Source organism: Camelus bactrianus, chromosome 12 (assembly GCF_048773025.1).
Source record: "Camelus bactrianus isolate YW-2024 breed Bactrian camel chromosome 12, ASM4877302v1, whole genome shotgun sequence".
NCBI classification, from domain to species: Eukaryota; Metazoa; Chordata; class Mammalia; order Artiodactyla; family Camelidae; genus Camelus; species Camelus bactrianus.
Window position 1 is genome coordinate 7,621,953 of NC_133550.1, and position 17,099 is coordinate 7,639,051.

Here is a 17,099-nt window from a genome sequence, read left to right on the forward strand (position 1 = left end):
TGGAATTCCCTAAAAAAAAAAAACTGACTCTCACCGGGTTCATTAACTCTCAAAGCAAATGCAGAGAACGTAGCGCAGTTGTCTCAGGTCTTCACTGTACCCACTTCCGAGGGGCCGAGCAACTGCGCAAGAGGTTTAGACTTCACAGACTCCTCACAGGAGGCGCGTGGCTGCCTGGCCTCCTCCCACCCCCAATGCCTAGGCGCTGGGCAGAGAGGCAAAAGCCCCAAGGCATGTGCTACTTGCATTAGTGCAGAGAAAACCCCATCCCAAGTCACAGGGACACAAAGAAGGGGTCTGTGCAGCAAGGCTGTTTGCAAGCCTCAGAGGCTGACCCTTCCAGAAGGCCCAAGCCCCCACATCAGTGTCCCTTCTGACCCCTGGCCACCTGTCTTTAACAATAAAACCCCCAAGACAGTGTGCTGTCTGCACTGTGTCCTTGGGGGAATGGAAGAGGACCGCAGCGGTGGTCTAGCTGTCTAAAAAAGAAAGACGTTAACATTAATCAATTATCTACCAAGTACCAAGCATTGCAGAAGTGTAGAGACCAATACTCCTACTTTACAGACATGCCACTCAGCACACCAAAGTGATTCTTCAAGTCTCGCTGTGAACAGGGAAAGCAGGGATTTGCACCCAGGCCTGAAGCAACCAATTTTGCTCCTGGAGCAATTTTTCTGAACACTTTTAACTGCTGCCCCTGCCTCCTTGTCATCCCTTCTTCATCCCAAGGGCCAAACTTCCCAAGATGGGAATAAAAGATAGTAACTCAACTTACCAGAAAGCTAGGAGGAAAAAAGTTGAGAAAAAGAGGAAGGGATACACACACACACGTATGTATGTATGTATGTATATATGTATGTAAATCCATATTGTCTTTTCTTCCCCATACTTAGTTACAAACACATGTATTAACTCCACAGAAAGGCTGGGAGCATCCACTCACCTTGGCCAGAAATGTGACTTCCATTGTATTTACCATTTTAACAAAGTCCGTGATCATAAGGGATTTGGGGATTTGGAAGGTCCCACCAAGAGGATGAAACGGGACCTCTCTTCCACCCAGTTTAAGACCCCTGGAGACAGGAGTCAGGGCCACCCCTGCCTCTGCCGTCTCTGGAGGAGTTCTCATGGCCACTCCTAGGTCCTGCTCCACTGTGAGCTCAGTAAGTCAAGCTCAGCAGCAGAACTGCCCACTCCCAGGCCCAGACTGGGGGCATTTCACAGACGATGCAGCCCAGTTAGTGGGGCTCCCTTGGGTTCCTTCAAGAGGAAGGAGACACAAGCTTAAGTCACCACACAGGCCCCTATCTGACTCGAAGGTGGGGGAACAATTGCAAAGGAGACACAGGAGCAAGTCTCAGCAGCCATGAAGGGGCCAAGGCTGAGACTGGGCAAGGAAGGAAGAGGCACTAGTGGGGCAGGAGGAGCGAGCGATGACGTGCACCCTGCACCCACAGAGCAAGCTAGGGAAGAAAGCCCCAGAGAGACTCAGTCTAGGATTCTCATGGTAAAGGCCTAGTTACAACTACAGTGAAAGGTGTTTGAGCTTTTTCAGGCAGAATATGCAGAATTCCTCCCTTATGGGGAGAAAGCAAGAGCTAGAAAAACCAGTCACCACCCTAATTCTTAGGGATGGCAGTTACAGGAACCTGTTGTTCATTTCTCCATGCGAGAAGACAATCCAGGCCATCAGCATTGTCTCCCTGAAAGGAAGGGGTGTCACAAAACAAGGAAGGCCCCGGCTCCCCCAGAGGGGCTGTGGCTCACTAAACCTCTAGAAGAGGCCGCTTTCCACCTTGCTTCACACTGGGAAGTGACAGGGTGGGTTTGTTTCTTTGGCTTCTTCCCACCTAACCCCAAAGCCCAGGGCGCAATCTCTCATCTGTGGACGTGACACCCTTGTACGAGGCTCCAAAAAGTGGCCGTTTTGGGGCCACATTAGCTTTTTTAACTTTTGATATTACACATAACCCTGTCCCTGCTGTACCAGGAAGCCATTTCACTCATCTGTCTGGGAAGATGATCCAATTTTGGTCCTTTTATCATCAATGCTTTCAGCAACTTTGCTCTACTTCCCCTACTGTAATTACTTTTGAATCATCAACACACCCAGCCAGCCTTAAAGCTCCGAGAATAGAATACTAAAAAAGAAAAGAATAAAAAAGTACCAAAAAACTTGCAATGGTAAATAACTTCACTAAAAACCACCCAAGCTAGAGGCAATTTTTTTTCTCTCTAGAAATTTACTTTTTAATAAACTGCCTCAATACTTTCTCCCCTTTTTCTAAAAGGAGGCAAAGCCTAGAGATGGGACATGGTGGAGAGTGGGGAGGGCAAGGAGCAATTTATTAGCTTCTTAAGGAGATAAATAAAACATCTGCTCCCCACCCCCACTTTTCTTTTCTTTTTTTTTTTAAGAGGTGGGATTTGTTTGTTAAGTGATGAGGGACTCTGAAAGTTGGCCTGCTGGTTGCTGGGTACCCAAGCAGCCTAGGAAGAAAGTATGTCTTCTCTGGAATGCAGTCAAATTACATGGCGGGAGAGAGAGTCCCATGGCTATTGGCTTCAGAATTCAGATTCCTCCAGGGATAAGTCTGAAGGACAAACCATACACAAAAAAACCGTAACTCCAAGAAAATTCAACCAACATCAGCAGCTGAGCACTGTCAACAAGCCAGCTGCTTGCTTTCTGCTGTCATCTATTCTGCTCCCCGCCACCGGCCCTAGTGGGTGAAACTTCCAGCCCTGATTTGTAAGTTGCCCCTTCAGCAGTCCAGCTTCCCCTCAGTCCTGGTGTAGCCCCCTGTCCAGGAAGGCACCCTCCTGAGCCCCTACAGGAAGAGAGGACCAGAGTGGGGACACTCAGGGCTGCTCTTTCCTCTTTTCATCACAGTGCTCCCTCTGGAATCCTTCCACATCCACATTTGCTCATTTCAGGCTAGCTCTTGGAGTCCTTTCCTGGGATGAGGTTGGGAAGAGAGTGAGAAGAGTCAGGAATGAGGTTATAAGCACAGAAAGCCTATTCTCTTAAGACCTCAGCACAGCTGAGCAGCCAGCAGACAGGTGAAGTTGCAGCCTGGTTAGTGATGCAGCCAGGAGAGCAGGAAGTCAGGGGCTTTTTAAAGGTTTGGGATCTGAGCAGGCAAGGCTTATTTAAAGAAAAGCCAGTGATGCAGGAAGCACACACTACCCTTCCCGGCTATTCCACCAGCAGAATTAGGGAAAGGCTGAAACCACCAGCCAAGCTTCTTCATCTCTAGGCAAGTTGGGGGAGCTCCTTGGGACCACGAACCCCAGAAATAAGTGATCTGCTGACTAATGATGCCAAATAGGGACATGTGGGGCTACAGCAAGCCCCAGAGCTGGCCTCCCACCAGGCTCTAGGCCTCAATATGTTCAATTACTGAGCACTGGCCTTTCATGCCCCGTTCTAAGGGGGTCGGGGGGAGGGCAGTAACGCTCTGAATTTGGTCCCAAGAGCATGCTCTCCTCAGCCTCAGGGCCAGGTGGCCCCAGTCCTGGAAGTTCTCCAAGGAAAAAAAAAAAAAAAGACGCTAGTCCTTACTCCCCGCGGAAATTCTGTCCGCTATTTTAGACACATTCCTCAAGGCCCTAAGAGGAACATAGGGGAGGGGGACAGAGTTTCGGGGCCTTCACCCGGACCAAACTCAGAGATCCCACCCTCAGGCCCAACCTTCCCCCCGTCCCCAGGAGAGGCCTCCGCCTCCTCCCGCTCCCGCCCCCAAGCCCACCCCAGAGAGGGCCCGAGACCCCCCTCGTGTCTCCACCTGACTCGCAAGAAGGCGGGGGCCACGAGCCGCTGCCCACGGAGAACTCGCACTTTTTCGCTGCGCGATTCAGAAACACGCCGGGTCTGATGCCATCCGGCGAATTATGTAACCAGGGACACCGCTCCCGGGCTAAACAAACGCGGCTCTGTGTGTGCGGCGGCGGCCCCGGGGAAGCGCACCGGGACAGGGAGGGGCTCCGGCCGGGCCTCGGGGTCGCGCTTGTTTGTTCAGCGACAGCGGCAGGAGGCGGCCCAGCGAGAGCCCCGCGCGCCAAGGTCCCGGGCCCAGCGCAGGGCCGCGGGCTGGCCAGGTCGGGTCCGCCAGGGCTCGGCCCCTCCCCCACCGCGGCCGCCCCCGCCTCCGGGCGGTGAACTTGGTCCCAAGTCCCGCCGGACCCCGTCACCGCCCGCGGCCTGAGCGACCTCGGGCTTGGGGGAGCCCGGGAAGTGATGGACTCCAGTCCCGGCTCCATTCCAGATCAGGACCGCTCGGGACCCCTCTGTCCCCCTTCCCTCCCCACCCCTCTCCTCGCCGTTGTCCGGCAGCTGCGCGATGTGGTGCGATAAAGTGACGAACCAACCCCCCCAACTCTGGAGGGGACTGAAGCGACTCTCACTTCGAGCCCTACCCCTCTGTCTCTCAGCCCGGGGGTGGGGGGGTGCAGGACTCGGTGACAGCTGCGCGGATGATGCCCCTCCCCCTCGCGCGCTGGGAACCGGGGGCCCGCGCAACCCTCACCAGGTCTGAGTGCGGACCGGGACGCAGGGGTGGATGGAGTAGGGGGTCTGGTCGGAATCGCCTGCTCTGAGCCTCGGGAGGTCAGAAGTCGGAACTCGGGTTCGGGGCTGTGCTAGCCCCCTCCCCGCCCGGGGGCGACGCAAAGTTTTGGGAAGTTGCTGCCCCTACCTTGCTTGGTGAGCACCAGGGCGTCTTCCCTCCGCGCCTGGGTGATGATGGAGCCGTGTTCCATCTAACAATCCCGCGGGCCCGGGCTGGCTGGGCGGGAGGACGCGCGGGCGCACAGGCTGGGCTGGGCTGGGCTGGGGGGCCTGGGCGGGGGCCCGCTCCGGCTCCGGCTCTAGCTCCCGAGACTCCGACTCCTACTGCTGTTCACATCCCTGCTCTTGTTCCCTCCCTGGGCCGGGAAGGGAGGCGGCCTGTACGGTGAGCGGGCGGCCCGGGCAGTGGCTCCCTCGGGTGCCCCCGGACCCGATCCCCCGGCGGCAGCTCCGGGCTCCTCAGTTTGGGTCCAACATGGAGAATCCGGAGCGAAAACAAGAGGAGGAAATGGGACACGGGGCGGTTTCCAGGCTCCCCCCTCCCCTCCGTACTCCAGATAAACAACCCGCGGCTGCAGAGCCCACCCCCGCGCGCCTCCGGGCTCTGGACCCGGCCTCTCTATAGTCCGCCGGCGCCTGCCGCCTCGAAGCACCGTCCTAGGCCCTGGGCCCCTCCACCTGTGAGCAGCCCGGGCTGTGGAACATCCGGAGCTTTGCTATTTTGTTACGGAAAAAGCGAATCCCCGATGGGGGTGGGGTGGCGGGCGGGCAGGCTGGAGGGGGAGACTTGAAACTGCTCCGGCGCTCCGATTGGCCCTCTCCGAGAAAGGGGGCGTGGCCCCTCCTTACTATGCGGTGCGAGGACCCAACAACATTCCAGACGCTACGGCCACGCCCCCTGGCCACTCCCCCCTCGCCAGGCTCCGGCCTCCCAGTCCCCTCGGCCACACCTCCTTCCCAACTACTTAAAAGGACACTCCAAAGCTCACGTTTCTTTACTCCGTGCAGGAGTGTTCCCGTCCGTGCGTCAGTACTCGGGTAAGGTGGAATGGTTCCGCCCTTCCGTAACCAGGGCAAGCCGCGAAGCCTAACCCAGGTCTGGCCAGGATGAGAGAGAGGGTTTGGGCAGTTGCCTTACTTCCTGCTTGGCTCTCGAATCGTCGACCCACTGTTTCAGATAAGAGTACAACCATCGAAACCTGAAAGAGATGTGTGTGTGTAGAAGGACTCAGGACTGCAGAGTATCAGAATTAGAACTGACGTCGGGATGGTCTGATCCCCACAGTTGAAATGAGACATGAAGAGCCAGGCTTTGCTCAAAGCCACTCACTTATTCCCGTTCAGGGCTTTCCCTCTTCTCCTCCTCCCAATCCAGGCCTCCCCCCTCCCCCACAGTCCCAGCCTCAGTTTAGATGGATAGAGGTCTCTAAGGGTAGAGCTTCCGCTCTGTGGACTCTCGCTGCCCTCCCTCCTTGCTTTTAGGCCCCAGGCACCCTCCGCTGGCTTTGACTCCTGGAGTCTCACAAACCTCCTGCTCAGGATTGTAGGTGAGGGATATACATTTGTTCCCAAGAAGTGGAAGCTCCAGAAAGTCAACTTTCAGCCCAATATCAGGTCTTTTCCAGTGAGCTACAGCTGTCCACAGGTGACATGGGCTGCCATAGGCTGCCATGACTTGTTCAAGTCAAGGCTGGTAAGAGGGATGTACAGTGAGATTGTACTGGGTGACTTATGAGCTACTTCCAACCCCAATAGTCTATGATTCAACTGTACTAACCCTGCCAAGGAAGGAACTTTAAGGAAGGTCAGGACTTCTCTGGTCCCTGGGAGGGTCGGGGCAGCTGACGACCTTCCTACTATAGTTCCCATTGCCCCACCTGCACCAGGTCTCACTGGGGGTTGGAAGACAAGCAGGTCACAGCTAAACTCTACAGATACTGTCAAATACCTTCTCCCCATGGGGACAGGTGAGGTGGTGATGTGTATGTGCCTGTGTGCCCTAACAGTGCTCATGTGTACCTGTTCCTTCTGTTCCTACATATACATACACAAAACCTTTTTATATAACACCACTTTAATTTCTCCAAAATGAAAGTAGCTGTTACAGAAGATCTGAATGATGCTTATGTAACTTTAAACATTGAGTTTGGGTAGATCCTAATTCATTAACAGAAGGGAAAAGGAAGAGTTCTCACATCTTTACCTTCCATCATTATCTAAAAATCATTAAAACAAAAGGATTCTTAAGGTTAATCTTCAATAGGCAGGTTGCTAGGGGGCCTTTTGGGCCCTGCCCCCACCCTCTTGCGGGGTAGTTCAGCTGCAGTGGGAGAAGGAGGAGTGAAGGCAGGAACTGAGGATTGAGGATTGAGGGATGCCTGCTACTCCCAGCTCTGGAGTGTTGGGCACTTAACCTCTTGACCTCTCTGCACTTCCATTTTCTTGTCCATAGAGAAAATCCCTCCCCCTTTTATAGCTTACAAAGTACTTTCACATACATTTTCTGTCTCATTTGATCTCTTACTGCTTTGAGGTTGACAGAGCAGATATACCCATTTTGTAGGTGAGGAAACAGGGTCTGGAAAGGTTAACTGACTCACCTAAGGTCTCACAGCTTGTTAAGAAGAGGAGGCAGGGCTAGAAGTTGTCTTTAAACTTTAAGACTTGAATCTGACACCTTACCATAGTTCCTTTCTTATCTATAGGATGGAAGAGATATTAGAACCCAGTCATTGACTTCTTGCTAAGAATGGCTGACTGCCTCACCTCCTCTGGGAAGCCCTCCCAGATACCCACTCTCACATCAGAGCTTTCTAGCCTCCTACATACTCCCTCAGAACACTTAGCATCATGTTTTGCAGACAGTTTGCTTACTGACTTCCCAACCAGAAGATGAATTGAGACTGTATTAAATTCATTTTGAATCTAGCATAATGCCTAACACAGAGCAGGTAAGCTTTCTTTATCTATTTGCTATACTAGTCTTGACTCTATGTCTTAACCAGTGTTCTGAACGAGGGGTTCGGTGACCCACAGCAATAAACAAATTTTGGTAGCATGGGGAAATATATTCAATATCCTGTAATAATCCATAATGGAAAATAATACAAAAAAGAATAGATATATGCATATAACTGAATCACTTTACTGTACACTAGAAACTAACACATTGTAAATCAACTATACTTCAATTTAAAGGAAAAAAGGAACACGTTTTGTATTGTGAGATGGCTAAAGCAAGTTTCATGGGACAATACTTATCCTGCTATGTGTGTGCATTCTGATGCTTTCTATTTATTGCATCCTATTTCATTTGTTTTAAATGCTGGCCATGACTCTCTAAATGGATTTCACGACTCACCACCAGGTTGTGACCCCATCGTTGGAACCATACTGCTTTCATCTCTGCATGCTGTGGACGTCTTCTGTGCGTAGGGCTCCAGCTATCCCTGAAAGACACGCGGGAGATAGCCCTCAAGTACCTCTTGCTCTGATGTCAAAGAAAGGTTCATTTACAGGGAAACATAGAGAAGCCCTTCTAAGGCCAGAGGCACAAGGGTGCACATATAACCCAGGGTGGAGAGGTCAGATGAGAGAAAGGTCCCAGAGAGGCCTGGTGAGGGCCTTTGTGCCTCCAGAAACTACAAAGGCAGTGGCAGCTTTATTGGAGCCTGGAACACAGACTGGCAGGGCCTGGACTCATGATGCCACGGGCTTCTCCCTGCTCTGTCCCCAGATTACAGATCTCTGCCCTAGAAAGCTCTCTGGGGTCATGATGGACCTCTATCCTACAATTAAGGGGGTGGGGGAGGTGAAACGGCTAACTTCTACCTCAAGCAGCCTGGTAAATAACCTTCTGCCTCCAGGCCCTGGGCCAGCTGCTGGCTGTGTGACTTTGGGTAGGCTCTGTTTAATTATGTTCAAGGGTGGTAGCTGAGGCCAGGGCTCTCTAGGCCTAACAACTCTCCCAAGAGAAAGCTTATGGACTATCTCTGGTCACCTACCTGTTCCATCCCATTATCTCAACTTTACCTCCACCTGAAGGTTGATGAGAGGCAGTTTGGAAACAACACACCTTCTCTCCCCGACTCCCACCCCAAGTCAAGTAGTGGGGTAGTGAGGGTGGGGCTCAAAGGAGTGCCGTCTGTGCCTGTCTCCCATGGTTACTTGGGTTGGACTGGGTGTTTCTGAGCCAAGGTTTGGGAAAGGGAAACGGAGCTGGAGGAGCTTCCTTTACAGGAGGTGCACACTTGCTCCAGAACCCTGCCCCTTCCCCCACAGAAAATAAATACAGGGTTGAGCCCAAGGAGACCCTTTCATGACCCTCTGATGTCACTGAAATTTTCCATTAAATTAAAAACAATTTTTTATTACAAATGGAACACATCCATTTTCTTGCTTTCTCTGATTGTTCCTGCAGAGTCTCAGTTCCGTTTCGCATTGTAACTGGGAAGGTGGGGTCTCAGCACCGCAGTTCCGGAGCCCTCTGCCCTCCTGTCACAAGGCTTGTGGGGTCCTGTCCTGGCTGTTCAGGGCAAGGTCCTAGGGGTGAGATGAGGTGGGTTGAAAAAGACCCAGTGACAGTGACTGAACAGTTGTGGGGACTACCAGATGCCAGGGGGCTGGGGAGGAAGGGAGGGTTAGCGGCAGTGGCTATAGCTTCTTCGTAGAGTAGCCTGGGAAGCTCCCTGGGGCTTCAGATTGGAGATGAGGAATTCTGCAGGGCGCAGGCATGTGCATCATCCCAACCCTAGTACTTAGTTATTGGACCTCCTGATTTAGTTTCTTCACCCTAAAATGGGGATAACAATAGTACCTATTTCATAGGTTATTATGAGGATTAAATGAGATAATATGTGAAGCACTGAGTACCTGAAACACTGGAGATGCTCAATAAATATTACTCTCATTATCATCAACCCTGCCTTCTGCACCCATCATCTGCCTGGTTCTCCAAGCCAGAAACCTGAGGTCACCCAAGAATCTTCCTTCCCACTCATACCCATCCCCAATCCATCCTGAAGCCAAGTGGCTCTTTGCCTCACCAGTATTTGTCAGGCCTTTTCATTCTTCTGATTCCCACTACTGCTGTCTCAGGGGAGGCTGGCAACAGGCACCTAATCACCTAATCTCTCCTTCTCTAGGGCCCCAATCCAAATCCATCCCCAGCTCTCCTAGAAGATGCAAATCTGATCCTGTCTATATAGAATGATTCAGCAGTTCCCCATGACTTGCAGGACAAGCTCAGATGCCTCGCTCTGGCTCGTGGTGATTTACCCGCACCATCTCACACACCTTCCCCATATCGCCCGGGCTTCTGTCCTGTGAAAGTAGGCACCTGTGATTCTTTGGCACTGTGTGTGCTTCCACACTTCTGCACAGGCGGTTCTTTCTGCCTGGATGCCTCTTCCCCAACCCCTGTGTGATGACTCCTCATCCTTTAAAATACAATTCAAGTGCCACCTCTTCCTCAGATCCTCCCAGGTCCCAGCCTGACTCAGATGCTCCTCTTTGCTCCTGTATTTTCATTCTCGTTTGCTTGACTGTTCCCACCACTCCAGTGTAAGCTGCTTGAGGGCAGGCACAATCTGTTTTTCACCACACTCCGGTGCCCTCACAGAGCTTGGCACACAGTAGGCTCTGTTGGAAGCTAGTCCCCGTAGGCACTTTCCTTCCTGGGCACTGCTGATCTCCTGGGCCACTGAGCCAGTGAAGCTGGGAGGCAGGATGCCAGCCTCCTAGACACTTTCTCCACCACCCAGGACAGGGGAGTCCCAGACCCGGAGCAGAGCTTCGGCGCCTGCTGGCCACCACAGGTGCAGGAGTGTGGGACTCAGGAGTCCTTCACTTCTCACCCGGGCTTTGGAAACGAGGCCGAGCCGACTGAGGCTTGGTGGAACAGACGGACACCGTCGCCCAGGCATTTGGAAAGGGAGGGTGGGGTGGACGAACCCGCAGTAGCGCAGACCCTCGACTTTCCCACCCCATGGTCACTGCGCGAGCCTGTAAGATGAGGACAAATGGATCTATATGGGGCGGGAGCCGCCGAGCCTACCTCGATCCGGGTTCCTCAGGAGCACAGCCTCTCCCTCCCCCCAGCTAGGCCTGGGCATCCACGTGACCTGCGCCCCCAGGAGCCACTAATCGCCTGGCTCCCTCCCTTCTCCTAAATAGGGAAGCGACAGGAGCAGATCGAGTTTCTCGGCCCGTATTTACAGGCTTCCTGGACGAAGCCAAACCATCTCCTACCCTCGCTTCCCCCAGCGCGCGCGGTGGGGAAAGGGAAGAAGGGCCCCCTCGGCGCCCCGCCCCCAGCCCTCCCGGCCTCGCGGCCCCGGGTGCGGCCCCTTCCTCCCCCACCCCCCCGCCCCGCGCCGCCGCGCCGCCGGCCCCTCCGGGGGCACCGCTTAGGTCGCCGCATTCCAACCCCCTGGCGGCCCTTTGAGGTCACGTGGCGCGCTGGGGGTGGGGCGGCAGGACGCCCCTGCCCCAGGCTGGCGACCTAGAGGCTTTCCAGTCCTGCAGATTCTGGAGCCTTCTCCTCAGACCTCGAGGAGGCCAGCTTCATTTTGGGAGTGATGCGCGGCAGGGTTTTACCCTTCAGCGCCTACTGCGTGCTTGGCCCCCGCGGAGCACTCGGGTCTCTCACCTCGCATCCTCCCTGGCCCTCGGGCAGGGCCCGCCATACCGTTCTCACTGGAAGACGCCGGCCGGGAGTCGCCAAGGCGTGCCGGCTCGAAGGGCTAGACTCTCTGCAAAATGGACAGGGAGGTGAGAAGACTGGGGAGAGCCAGTCAGCTTCGTTTATGCCTAGACGGATCCTTGTGAGGCCAAAGTCAAGAGCCAGCCGTGTCCCCGCTGCTTAGCCTGGACCCCAAACCTCTGAGAGCTGTACTTTGGGCGTGGAGACAAGGCACCAAAAGGGGCTTGATTGCCTTCCCGGCTGGGCAGACAGTCCCTAAGCTGCTCACTCTAGTCTAGTGTGAACTCAGAAATCCCTGTACTGGAGCTGAACTTGGTCACAGGAAGGGGCCTTTGGCTTCTTTGTAGGGTCAAGGCAGGAGTGAGTAGATTGGAAGTTGAGGCACTGGCCACAGCCAACTTGCCTGGGAAGTATGACCTTGTAGGACAGAGAGAGTGTAGAGGGTAGGATGGAGATGACAGAAAGGAGGCCTATTTTGGATGGAGCGGGAGGTCTACATTAGAATATTTATTACTCATTCAAATATTTTTTGAGCCTTTCCTAATATGAGTCATGCATTCAGCCATTTGCACCAGTACTGACTGTTTTACCAGGCTCCAGGCCTTGTCCCGGGGCTACAGTGATTAAGACAGCATGCCTGTCTTCATAGAGCTTACAGGCTAGTGGGAAAGCTAGACAGGTGAGGGGCATTTGCAGTACCGTGTGCTGAGAGCCACAGCCGGGAAGCGCAGCCGCAGGAAACACAGAGGAGGGGCCCTTAGCCCAGAGTAGGTTGGGAAGGAGGATGCGTTATCTAAGCTGAGGCCTGAAGTATAACCTATCCTTAATGGGTTGGGGTGAGAGTGGAATAGGAAAGAATAGTCTTCTGGGTAGAGGGCACAGTGCGTGCAAAGTCCCAGAAGCACGTTCTGGGGACTGACAGCTCAGTAGGGCTGGAGTACAGCCACCCTGCTGATGGCTGACAGAACAAGAGGAGACAGAGAGAGTGCATTTGGGAGAAGAAATGGGCTGAGCTGATGAGTAATGCCCACCCGGGAGAGGATGAACGCAGGGAGACCCCTGCTCCTTTGAGGACACAGGAGGCCCCACAGGCATTCTGTAGTGGAGGATGTGACACGTTCTTTCATAGTTGCTTTACAAAATTAATATTTATTTTTATCAAGAAAATACATACACATAGCTGAAAAATCAAATAGTTATAAAGGGCCTGTAACAAAAACAGAAGTCCCACTGGCCTTTCTCCCAACCTTTATCCTAGGCCGCAGGGGCAACTGCTTTCAACTCAGTTTGGCTGTTTCTTCTGGTATTTCCTTCCTTATTTCTAAATGGTGTATGTACTGCTTTTCTGGGTTCATCCGTCCAATTTGTTGACTTCTCATCTTGGTAGATAAGGATTTTGATTCTTTTACTTGCCTCTTCCCCCTCTCCTCACCCCCATTATGTTTATATCATAATTTATGGTCAAATCCATGTTCAGTGATCTCATTATTGACTTTGAAAATAGTGTTTACTTTTGAGGCAAGTATGCTGGTTACATTTCCTCTTCTAATATAACTTAGTTGCTGTATGCTCTGTTTACATTTCCTTTCTTGTACAACTTTTTTTGTTTTTCCTGGAGTTAACTGCCTCATTTTTTATTTGCTTGGTTTTCTTTGAATCTCTGGCTCGGCGTCTTCCCACACCCGTCAACAGTTCTGTAAAACGCCTTCTCAGTACAGTTTTGCATATGACCAAACCTGTCATATAATCTTATCGGTTCTGTGTTATTTTTCCTAGGAAACATTTGTCCTGGGGCACTCCATCCTTCCGGTTTTCTCTGTATGTGTTGCCTGTAGCACACCTGTCACCCTTGGACTTCCATGGCCAATCATTAAGAATTCTCTTTGCCCTTTTCCTCTTTCAGGGACCCAGTATCTTCCTCTTCTTCAGTTTACTTCCTTGTTGGGATGAAGCACATCCTCCAGTAGCTTCCTGAGAAAGAATGCCTGGGAGGTAAGATTTAGCGACTTTTACCTGCCTAAAATTGCTTTATCCTACCCTCACTCTTGATGACTAGTTTTGGCTGGGTATAGAATTTTAGGTTGAATATCATTTTCCTTCAGAAGTTTGAAGATATTGCCTCCTTATCTTGCAGACTCTGATTGGAATTGAGAAGTCTCATGCTATTTTTTTTAAACTTTTTTTTTATTGATTTATAATCATTTTACAATGTTGTGTCAAATTCCAGTGTACAACACAATTTTTCAGTTATACATGAACATGTATAAATTCATTGTCACATTTTTTTCTCTGTAAGCTACCATAAGATCTTGTGTATATTTCCCCATGCTATACAGTATAATCTTGTATATCTATTCTACAATTTTGAAATCCCAGTCTATCTCTTCCCACCCCTCGCCCCCTTGGCAACCACAAGTTTATATTCTATGTCTGTGAGTCTATTTCTGTTTTGTATTTATCTCATGCTATTTTGATTCCTGAGACTTTGAATTCCCCTCCCCGCCCCTTTTAGGACTCTCTGTTATCCCTGATATATTAAAACGTCACAGTTTATCAGCACGGGTCATTTTTCATGGTCCTTGATAGGTCTTTTTAATCTAACAGTGGTTTTCGAAGTGTGGTCCTCAACCAGCACCATCAGCATCACCTGAATATGTTAGAAATGCAAATTTTTATCCTCTGCCTAGGGGCAACTACCTCACATCTACTGAATCAGAAACTCTGGTGAGAGGTCCCAGCAATCTGTGCTTTGTTGTTGTTGTTTTTATTGAGGTGTAATTGACACAAAACATTATATTAGTTTCAGGTGCACAACATAGTAATTCAATATTTGTATACATTGTGAAATGATCACAATAAGTCGAGTTCACTTCAGTCACCATATATAGTTACACTTTTTTCTTGTGATGAGAACTTTTAAGATTGACTCAGCAACTTTCAGATATGCAATATAGTATTGTTAACTATAGTCACCGTGTGTACATTGTATCCTTGTGACTTCCTTATTTTATAAATGTAAGTTTGTACCTTTTGACCCTGGTCACCCATTTCTCTCAACCCCACTGCCGGCCTCTGGCAATAAGCCTGGTTTTATTGTTTTGTTTTTGTTTTTTAAATTCCACATATAAGTGAGATCATGGTATTTGTCTTTCTCTGTCTGACTTACTTCACTTGGCAGAAAGCCTCTGAGGTCCATTCATGTCACAAATGGCAAGATTACCTTCTGTATTTTAACGGCTGAATAATATTCCGTGTGTGTTTGTGGATGTGTATTTTAACAATCTGTGCTTTAACAAGCCCTCCACATATTCTGATGAATGCTAAAGCTTAACATCTATTAAAATCTGTTATAACATTTTATGTCCTTTAATTCTGGGAATTTCTTTATTATTTCTTTCAAATTTTTATCACTCTTATTATTAGAATGCTGGATAAAAGGATACAATACAAGAGAACTGATCCTCTAATTTTATTATTATTTCTCTTTTATTAACCATCTCTTTCTTCTATATTCTGATATCCCCAGTGTTATATCCCAATCCATTTATTAAGTATGTAATACGACCCTTTTTCTCTTTCTTTCTTTCTTTCTTAAAAAATTTCAGAAGTGCTTTCATGTTCCTTGTTCTTTCTGTTCTGAACGATTTCATGTTCTCCATCTCTGGATGCATGCAGTGTCATCTCTTCGAGGACATTCATTTGAAATGTTCTTCTCCCTTTATTGTCTCTGTTTCCTCTGATTTTGTGTTTTCTGTTGTTTTGATTTGTATCAGTTAGGAGAATTTCCTTAGTTGTCTGGTCTTCCTTGGCTGTCTGTTCACGCTTGAGAAGGAGGCACTGGAGAGCCAGTTGGAAGCACTCACTGTGGACTCAAGTTAGGGCAACTGGGTAGCTGGCTGGACTCTTTCCTTGGGGAGCCCTGATTGTCAGTATCATTGGCACAGTTCTGTTTTTCCAGAATAGGATCTTCTAGTCTAGCCTCCTGCTTGAAGGTTATAAGCCCAACTGCCCAGGGTCCTCCAAGTGGGTGGAGTGTGGGGGGTGGGGAGAGGTATGTGGCAAGTAGGACGAGTTACACAATCAGAATGCCAACTTTCACTCAGCTGCTTTTTAAAAAAATTTTTTTTAGGGGGGAAGTAATTGGATTTGTTGATTTATTTTAATAGAGGTACTGGGGATTGAACCCAGGACTTCATGCATGCTAAGCAACCACTCTACCACTAGGACTGTACCCTCCCCCCTCACTGAGCTTTTGATCCCACCTCTTCTCCATTCCCCCCTCCCCCCACCCCCAAAGACCAGCATCTCTCTGTTTCAAAGCTGTATCTCCAGAAGCGATCTTCCTGTCTCCTGCATGAGTAGGGAAGGGGACACAATAAGTCACTTGATTGCACTGGGGCCTCTGAGTTTCCTGACTGTCAAATTGCTCTTTCAGTAGATCTTCAAATAAGCCCCCAGTTTTTAGACCCTCGCCTTCTAGTTTCCTTGCTGCTTCTAATTCCTAGCTTTGCTGGGGTTCTCAGGGAGGGGTCAGCTTGCTTCTCCTGGGCACATGCCTCTGGATGTTCTGGGCCTGCCTTTCCTAGCCACTTGCCACTCTCCCATCCACTCTCTGTTTTCGTATGACGTGGTTCAAGATTCTTAATGTCTCCAAGTTTAGTTGAAGATGGGATTTGGGCTTCTGTTTCTGATTCTTCTTCTTGTCATTTTGGAAGTGATTTTTTGAGAGAAAAAGGGGACAGAAAGGGCTGTACTCCACTATCTCGTGACCAGAAGTCTGAGATGTCCTCCTGAGGTGGACAGAAGTGCCGTCTGCGCCTGAAACTCCTGCTCCTGCTGACAAAGGGGGGGGGGGATCACCTGTAGGAGGAAGGTGAGCAGGGGAGGAGAGGAGCTTCAGGAGCTTAGAAGAGCTGTTGGGGGGGCGTGATTGGCGCCTCCCAGAGATAACAAGGATTGCTGGGCACCAGTGAGGCCAAGCTGAGGTGAGACAGTCAGAATCCGTGGTGAGGACACAGGGAACCGGGTGGGAGGTACTGAGAGGCAGAGAGTAACCCCCAGCTTGGAGAGAGCGAGACAGGTGGGGGACATTCTAGAATGGGGCAGGGCTAAAGTGGCTGGCTTTGGAGCAGCACATTTGCCACAAGGCAGAAGAGAATGAGGCAATACTGGTAACCACTAACGGGATGTCCATTACGTGCCAGGGACTGGACCAAGTTCTTCAAAGCAGGCTCAGTGGGAGTGGGCAGCCGAGAAGAGGTGAGGAAGGAAAGGAGTTTAAGGTCAGAGACAGAAGGTGTGAGTCGCAGGTTTGAGGATGGGGCAGGTCTGAGAGACGGTGGAGTCTTGGGTCAGAGATGGGAGAGCCACTCAAGTGCAGAACCACAAAGCAGCACGTCCCTGAGGTGGGTGAGACATGGGGGAAATGGCTATGTGATTGCTCACGTCTACTGCAGGAAAGGCAGTGGGTGGGAAAGGCCAGTCATCTACATGGATGGCCTCTTGGACACCAAGGAAGGATAGAGATTTTAAAAGAGAGGCTGGCCACTTCAGTCCACTTCAGTATTTACTGAACATCCATATGACCTCCTTCCCCAGGTTACATAGCCTGGGGGTGTAATCACAGTACAGTCACTTGAAATACACAGCCTCTGGCTCTAAGCCCTAATAACCCAGCTCTCAAAGCCTCACGAACTGTTTCCGGGGTCTCGGGGCTCTTTCACGTCTGCTCCTTGTGTGGCCCTTCTGTTCCATCTCACGGCTGTGTGCTGACCTCACTCCTCCTGGCCATGAATGCCGCTCCTGTCACTCCTCACTGTGCAG

The 17,099-nt window shown here is 50.8% G+C and overlaps 1 protein-coding gene and 1 long non-coding RNA gene across 2 annotated transcripts in view; one reads left to right on the plus strand and one right to left on the minus strand.

Moving 5' to 3' along the window:
- Positions 1-10,691, minus strand: part of CTDSP2 (CTD small phosphatase 2) — a 28,549-nt gene extending 17,858 nt beyond the window's left edge. The window contains exons 1-3 of the mRNA XM_010946344.3: positions 10,629-10,691; positions 7,935-8,022; positions 4,701-5,772 (exon numbers count right to left, since the gene is read on the minus strand). Coding sequence (XP_010944646.1) covers positions 4,701-4,764 — 64 coding nt within the window. The 5' untranslated portion in view covers positions 4,765-5,772; positions 7,935-8,022; positions 10,629-10,691. The remainder of the gene's footprint in view (positions 1-4,700; positions 5,773-7,934; positions 8,023-10,628) is intronic.
- A 148-nt stretch (positions 10,692-10,839) lies between these two features.
- LOC123614428 (uncharacterized) overlaps positions 10,840-17,099 on the plus strand; it is a 63,975-nt gene continuing 57,715 nt past the window's right edge. Inside the window, exons 1-2 of the long non-coding RNA XR_006721796.2 lie at positions 10,840-11,344; positions 13,180-13,268. This is a non-coding gene — a long non-coding RNA (uncharacterized LOC123614428). The remainder of the gene's footprint in view (positions 11,345-13,179; positions 13,269-17,099) is intronic.